The following is a 7,983-nucleotide window of genomic DNA, read 5'->3' as shown; positions in this document are numbered from 1 at the left end:
AGTCCATAGATGTATGTCCAACATACAAAAACTTATGATTATTTGAATCTTAGAAGTTGTAAGATGCACTGTGGCAGGCTGGAAACATATGCTTTTTCCACCACAACATACAATAACTTATCGTCAAAATTATTCCCGGCAATTTTTTACTTAAAAGGTTTTTACTAAAGCTGAAAAGACCAACATGAACACGCACTGAGCATTGAATGTTCAGTCAAATCAAGAAAAAAACTTCAAGATACTTCACAAAAATTACAATAAAAATCACATCATAAGAAGACAGAAAAGCGGATGGAGAGGATTTTCCATCTATCATGAATTGCTTGAGGGCGATGTGTTGGTCTTTCATCTAATTGAACGTACAAAATTTAAGGCAAGCTTCTCAGATTAGTACTCAGTTACTCACTACATAGTACAGAAATATTTGAGTCATGACGGAAAAATGCAGGTTTACCTCCTACATATGCATGTCACTCTCAGTAATTTTTTATCCGAATTTCCAAAATTTACGCTAAGACAGAAGAAATCCAAAAGTTAATGAGAGTGATGTGCATATCTAGGAGTTTAACTGGGAATCCCCTGAGTCTTCGCTGATAATTATAGTTCATGCTCGAATATTCTGTTTCTTGTGTCTAACATAGTTATGACATGAAAGCACATGGGCAACTATATAAATGAACTAAACACAAACAAGAGAGTGGTTTGATGGTAATTAGAATCCTGAAGTCCATGCCCTTCGTAGTTTTGTTGTACTACTAATAACGGACTCTGAGTTTTCTTTAGGCTTATTTATGCTTGCCTTTGACTGGTCTAGCTATGCCCAACAGACTGTTAATTTTCTGGTTACACATAAGTAGTTACATATCTCAGGAATTTGCAAATTGCAATATCACACTTATATCGGGGAAACTGGGTAAGCATCCCCTTGTCTTTTGCCAACCAAGTAATCTCTGAAAATTCTCTACAATTTGTGTCATAGTATAATAACAATACACTCACAAACTATAATTAAGTATTATAAGTATACAAAGATAAAGAGTAGTCATCCATCACACTCAATATACTTGCATGTATGCATAGGTTAGGTCATTTCATAATATGTACAGAGAATTATTTAATTTGACCGAGTTTTGATGACTGAGCTCAATAACATTAAACCTGAAAAAGAGGTCTGTAAAACCCCCTAGTAGCTCTCCTGTAATACAAATTTGTGAATTATTATTTAACAGGCACCAATTCATTCAGTTTGTGATATGTCATCAGATTATTTCTAATTTACGCAAATAACAGTAAAACCATAGTATGTTAAGAAGAAATTTAAGATTTTCAGTGGGCATCCAAATAACCAAATCTTTGGCATAAAATAAAAAAAAATCCCCATGTAGATGGAAAACACATAAAACAGGAGAAAAAAAGAAAGGAAAAACAAGAGGAAAAAAGAAAGGAAAAACAGGAGGAAAAAAGAAAGGGAAAAAAAGCTAAGGGACTGAACAAGAAGGAGAGGTAGCTGGGAAGGAAGTAAGAGAAAAACAATACCTTGTGTTCCTTCCCTTCCATAGTTAGATAGAAGGTCATCTTCTAATTCTTGATCACCTTCATGTTCATTACCAACATCATCATCATTCTCATTCAGTGCATCCGCTTCATCAAGCCACCTACTTAGTGCATCCGCATCATCATTGTCATTCTCATAAAATGCAGCGCCACAAATCCTTGTGTTTCTTGTAAGAGAATCATTCAATGACTGATTACTAGCTACAAACGCTTCATTATTTTCTTTTTGCTTTTTCCGAAACTCGAGGTACGCTGACATGGAACCAGGAGAACAGAACGCTCGTTTTGATCCCTTCTTTTCTGAGATAACTTGCTCCTTCTTTTGGATGCATTGATCTTGAACTCTAGCAACCTTAAGTGAGTGAATGTTCTGAACTTCATCAACAGCATGCTTCTTACGGCTATTCACTTCCACAACATCAGCCATAGTTTTGGGGCGAAGTGATGATTTATTTACTTGCTTTGAAACCTATAAAACAAAGGGAAAATAAAGCATTACTAATTACATGTAAACCATGATAAACAATAAAAACAGCCTGTATAAATGAAAAAATAGAAGTACACACCTGTTTACTGGCTTTTCTTTTTCCAGAAGTGAGATTGTCAGTTTCAACCTCATTTTCACCATCATATTCCGACGTAGAGGCATCATCCTCATTTTCTGGTGTACTATTCAGCATTGCACTTGGACAAAATAAGGCTTTTGTTTTGTCTTCAAGTATCTTATTAGCAAGTGATGCCGATCCTAGGGCTTCCATTCTTTCTGCATTGACTTTTAGTTTTTGAAGCCGTTGCAGCTCATATTCCGTAAGCTGATTTTTGGAAGCAGCAACTTTGGGTCTACTCCGTTTCATCTAGGAAAAAAAATGGAAGTATGTTAATTTTGAATGTAAATACAATAAACTGAAATGAATTACAATGTAAAATAAGCTCATTTATAACATATAGTGAAGTACTAAAAAAATGTATGTTAATACCATCTGAAAACTCTCTAGGAGGGATTTGAATAGCATAATGCCACCCTTCTCTATTCAAATCTTCTACATAAAACACTTGATGTGCTTGATTTGCTAAGATAAAAGGTTCTTCTTTAGAAACGGTCTTATTCATATTAACCGTAATGAGCTCATCATCAGCCTTTTCTGAGTGAAACCATTGACATCTAAATAAGACAACACTGAAATGACCATGATAGGATATCTCAATGATTTCTGTTACTGAACCAAAATAATTAACATTTCCCACAATAGGATTTTGATATTTGGAGCTTGCAAAGCTATGTGTAGTGGCTATTAGAGTGACGCCACTGTTTTGAGTTACGCAATTTGCATCTCGCTTCATGGTATGAAACCTATAGTCGTTAACTGAGTACCCTGTGTGCTTTTTGGCAACATGAGAGGGACCAAAAAATTTCATACTATGCTGCATAAATGAACCAAAAAACTCTTAGAAAGAAATTCTTACTATAAAAACATATTATGTTTACAAATATGGTTGACTTGTTTTTTTTTTTTTTTTTTGAGTAAAACGCTGAGTAACATATTAAAGAAGATCAAGTTCCGCCAAGGTCATGAGACTTTGCGAAAACGGACCAAAACAAACAAACTCATTACAGTTTCTAGTGTCCCATCTTGCTACTAAGTGGGCTACTGTATTTCCCGGCCTTTTAACATGCGAAATAGAAAAGCAAACAAACAATAAAGAAAGAGCTAGAATGTCATCTATCATAAGAGAAAAAGGAGAGCAGCCTCTGGATTTCTGCTTGACCTTATTTACCACCTCCAACGCATCACTTTCCATTTCCACCCTTTCGTACCCCATTCTTCTGGCCAACTTCAGCCCATATACCACTGCTGCAGCCTCCGCAATATCCACTGGCCAGCCATCTCCTCCTTTGCTCACAGCAGCAACCAAGATCCTACCCTCCTCATCTCTCGCAACCACTCCAAGCTGAGTAATATCCCTGACATGCGCATCACAGTTGATTTTAACCACTCCACTCAACGGTTTTCTCCAATAATTGGCAGCATGGGGGGTTACGTTGGACAGCTGGGTGGACCCTTATAGCATAGCTATTGTAATCCCGAACCAAATGAGACAAACATGTTGCAACGGCTATTAGAGTTGCCCAACTTGTCAGTTCATCCTTTGACAATCTGTCCTTCAACCACAACAGCCTTGTGGTGATGATATCTCTCGGAGCTTGCATAAGAATCTCCACGAAGGGACTTACATCCCATATGCTCCAAGTTGCAGAGCATTCAAACAGGGCATGAATAATAGACTCCTCACCACCCCTACACAAAAAGCAAGTTTTATCCTCTAAAATATGGCGATATACTAGTCTTTCCCGAACAGCAAGAAAGCCTTTACAAGCCCTCCACATGAAACGATGGAGTTTTGGAGGGGCTCTCATACTCCATATCAGCTTCCATACCACGTCCCATGTACTATCAGCCTCCAAGAGTCCTTCATATTTCCCAAACCAGTAGCCCGAACGAACACTGTACTCCCCATTCTTATTCGGCCACCAGTACATCACATCACCAGGACCACGGTTTGAGAGAGGAATTGACAGGACTGCAGCCCGTTCACCATCAATGAATGTATTATTCACCATCTCCACATCCCACGTATTATTCTCATGGTTAATTAAGTCACAGACCCTTAAATTCCAGTCACTATCCACAGAGGGTGTAGGGACCCATACGGATGTATTACCAGGAAACCAAGCATCACTCCATACACTGATTTTACTCCCAGTACCAACTCTCCATTTCAAACCCTCTAACAGCAGTGATTTCGCCCCCCACACACTCCTCCAAACGAAACTAGGGTCAAAACCCACGCAAGAATCCAACACATCACAATTTTTAAAATATTTTTTGTATCAGTATTGTGGTGTAACCGCCAGAATTGCTTGAATATAACTATATCAGTATTCACAACATTTTCTCTTTTCATTATTTAAATGCAAGCACACAATAAATATATTATACCAATTTTTTCATGACTTGAATATAACTATATAAGTATATAGTATAGTTGTGAACATGTGACCCAAGAAACGTCATTGATATATCAAAACAATTTCAGGTGAATTTTTCAGTAGTTGACCCCTCATTAGGCATGCTAAAGATATAGAGATGGCAAACAAGTTATTTGAAATTGCTCGGATTAGTTCAATCATTCTGAATTTTAATAGGTTTGCGACAAAAAACAAGCACTAATTTGGTTAATTTGAAGTACATAATGGGATTTAGTTTTGGTTAATTGAAGCTTCATAAGGGATCTCTTTCCTGCATTATCTGTCTTTCCTCTGATGTTGCCAGATAATCAGGGCAAGAATCAGGGATAAGTATTGAAGCTTTGGTAGTATTCGTATTCTTTGAGAAAAGTTACTTGAGATTTTAGGCCAGAAAGTGGTTATATAGCTAGGACTCAAGGTCTTAATAGCGGCTTGTTTGGATAATATTTTAGGAAGGGAACGAAGAAAACTGGGAGGGGAGAGGAAGGAAGAAAATCTGAGGGGAAACGAACTTTTTTGTCTTATTATAGAGAATAGTTGATCCATTTGAACTTGCTTTTCTTCATCAACAGAAGAAGAAAACCCACCAAATTGGAGCCCCAAAAAATGCGATTCTTTATCATTTACTGCTGCCTACAACACCAAAGATCCTTTGCCACTTCCACAAAGACATTCACCTGAAGGTGAAGTTCATCATCCAACAACACCACAAAATACTACCATTGCTGATGGCTGGGTGTGATAAAAAGTTTTCTTCACTCCTGAAATATTTGTTAATCTCTTAACTGAGGTTTAATATATGTAGGTAATTTCATCTTCAAAATTCTTGATTTGAAATTGGGGAAGTCATGACAATTTAGAATGTCAATTGTGAATCTAGGTTTCTTATCTAAGAGAGAGACAAAGACAAAGAAAATGAAAAAGGAGTTATTCTTTTTGGAAGAACTCAAGTGTTAATGGGAGAAAATTAAGATGTTGGTAAAGGTAATATTGTCGTTTCATGTTAATCGAATGTCTTATTCCCATTTTCTTTCCACATCTTCCCAATTTTGGAGAATTTTGTTTCTCAAAGAATATATAAACAAATTTCCTCCCTTTCATTTCTCTCACCTACATAATATACCATCCAAATTAGGGAAATTACATCCCTTATCCCTCTATCCAAACAATGTTCCCGTAAAGGTGATCATGTGAATTGACTTTAGATCCATAATCGGGGTACCTTCTGTCTGGTCTCAACTCTTATTAGACTTTCCTTGATCCTGATGTATGATATTCTCCAAAATGAGACTGATGCTATGGATGGTGATAATTATTGTTTACTTACTCCCCTTTCCTGTTAAAGGATAAATTCTATTTTATTCCATTCTTATCTTCAATAATATATTTAGCCTAGATATTAGGTTTACGCTTAGTCTTATGTAAGTTGTTAGTCTTTGATTACTACGCTAGTTTGTAGGAGTATAATATAGCAGTGGTTATGCTAACAACCGCATGCAAACTTGTATATATATCTCTGTACTTTGCCTTTTGTAAATCAAGCAATCAAATACACAAATCTAATAACAATTATTCAAAACCTTATATTTCCCTCCCTGATCTTTTGTCAAAGTGTCTAGGCCTCTAGGATAAGCATTGAGAACTGCAAATTAAAAACACCTTCTCTCTGACATATACCTATTTGGCTATTTACTTGCTGCATGATGCCATGAACGGATGAATACTCTTGTACATTATTGTAGGTGCAACTAGGAGCATTGGCTGTTTGACATTTGTGCTGGAATGGCTTATATTCTGAATATTTTATTGATGTTGTTTAACAACTATATGAAAGTGATGAAACTGAAAGAAAGCTGTTTTGTTTATTCATCTATTTCATCCCCTAACTTTCCCCGGTTTCATGCTAGCAGCCTATTCCAATTAGCTAACCAGAGAAAAAAGATGCTTCCAGGAGAAGCAAGGTTATTGCACACAACTCGTCTCCATTGAACTTTGACTCCCTGCTGTCTTAACTTGTTTGACTTGTTTGATATTGCAAAACGAAATCAGCCAAAAAAAAAAGAACAAGTCTTACCCCATTAACCAAATCAGCCACCCCAAATCATTATATCTTCTTAATATCCATTTATATGAAATTCCCCCAAAAAACCCCATTAGACTACTTCAATACAATCAATATTCAGTACTTCTAGGTTTCAAAAAAAATAAAATAAAAAAATCAAATTTGCTATACAAAATCCATTAGCCGTTTAATTCTAAGAGTTAATAGAGCAGAAACTTCATCTTCCATGGCATCAAATACAAATTTCCAAACACAAAAGCAAAAACTTTAAATTTAATTAACCCAAAACGATAATTCGTTGAATACCTTGAAGAGAATTTCGAGCAATCAGCTCAAGGAAGGGACATGCAAGATGAAATTGAGGCCGCCTGTGCCGCTATCAGCCACCACCGCCTTCAGCCACCACCGCCGGAGTGCCGCCTTCGTGATTTCTTTGCTTATTTTCCTCTTACAATTTTGGAGTATTTTTTTCGTTATTTTCGTCTCAAAATTTGAAGTATTTTTGGAGAATTGAAGTTATGAGATCTGAGAAGATGGGGAAAATGGTGAGAAATTGACAATGGGGAAAATGGAGAAAAAGGGGTATTGAAAGGTACTGTATGTCACTCTGTAAGTGAGAATTGAGAATAGAGGGACGAACGTGTTCAAACTATTTGGTGAAAAAAATAGAGGGAAGAAATGCGCGCTTATTCTATATTTTCATGATACAACACATGTCGTTGCAATAGCTCTCATTTATGTTAAAACAGCTAGGCTATTGCAACGGTTCTTTACAGCCGTGGCAATAGCTATACCTCTAAGAACATTAGTGTTAAATCCGTGGCAATAGCCTACTCTATTGCAACGGCAATTAGAATATCGTTGCATTAGCCTTTATTAGGCCGTTGCATTTGGTCAAAAATGTAGTAGTGATAGTTTGTAAATCTTAAAATTTTGATTTTCCTCTTATTCATACCTCATACAAACTATTCATAAAATCACCGAAAATTGATAAACCATAGATTCAAAAAAACAATAATTAAAATAATAATTAAAAAAAACAAACATTGGAATTAGAAGAAATACGAGACATCATAAAATGGCAATAATTTCTTTCACTGCTTCCTAGCTGCACCCATTTGCACCTGTCGACATTTTCACAACAAATTCAAAAAATTAAAATAGATTTGACGAATTGCAATGGTAGCCTACTTGGATTTGACAAATTTCGAAAGTTATTAGGGATCTAGGGTTTTCGTTCATGCTTACCATCGGATCGACGAAGTTTCCCATGGATTGAGAAACTGTTCGTTGACACCGTAGTTTCCCATGATAGGAAGATTTGAAGAAAAAGATAGGG

At 36.3% G+C, this 7,983-nt stretch overlaps 1 protein-coding gene across 1 annotated transcript; it reads right to left on the bottom strand.

The window, feature by feature from the left end:
* Window positions 1-900: 900 nt before the first annotated feature.
* Window positions 901-2,621, bottom strand: LOC110723706. The gene is made up of 3 exons (XM_021903055.1): window positions 2,532-2,621; window positions 2,121-2,408; window positions 901-2,023 (listed from the first exon to the last, which is right to left on the bottom strand). Exons 1-3 carry the CDS (start codon window positions 2,565-2,567, stop codon window positions 1,271-1,273), a joined length of 1,077 nt encoding a protein of 358 aa, XP_021758747.1. The 5' UTR covers window positions 2,568-2,621; the 3' UTR covers window positions 901-1,270.
* Between the last annotated feature and the right edge of the window lie 5,362 nt (window positions 2,622-7,983).

This window comes from Chenopodium quinoa, unplaced genomic scaffold (genome assembly GCF_001683475.1).
Source record: "Chenopodium quinoa cultivar QQ74 unplaced genomic scaffold, ASM168347v1, whole genome shotgun sequence".
In the NCBI taxonomy this organism is placed as follows: Eukaryota; Viridiplantae; Streptophyta; class Magnoliopsida; order Caryophyllales; family Amaranthaceae; genus Chenopodium; species Chenopodium quinoa.
The sequence above is the reverse complement of the archived record's forward strand: the minus strand, read 5'-3'. Positions and strand labels throughout refer to the sequence as shown.

Bases quoted from the DNA above. Each gene is read 5' to 3' on its own strand.
- LOC110723706 (XM_021903055.1), bottom strand. From the start codon at position 2,567: ATGCTATTCAAATCCCTCCTAGAGAGTTTTCAGATG. The intron at 2,409-2,531 runs GTATTAACATAC...TTTTTTTCCTAG, and splicing joins TCCTAGAGAGTTTTCAGATG to ATGAAACGGAGTAGACCCAA. The intron at 2,024-2,120 runs GTGTGTACTTCT...TTTGTTTTATAG, and splicing joins AAAGAAAAGCCAGTAAACAG to GTTTCAAAGCAAGTAAATAA.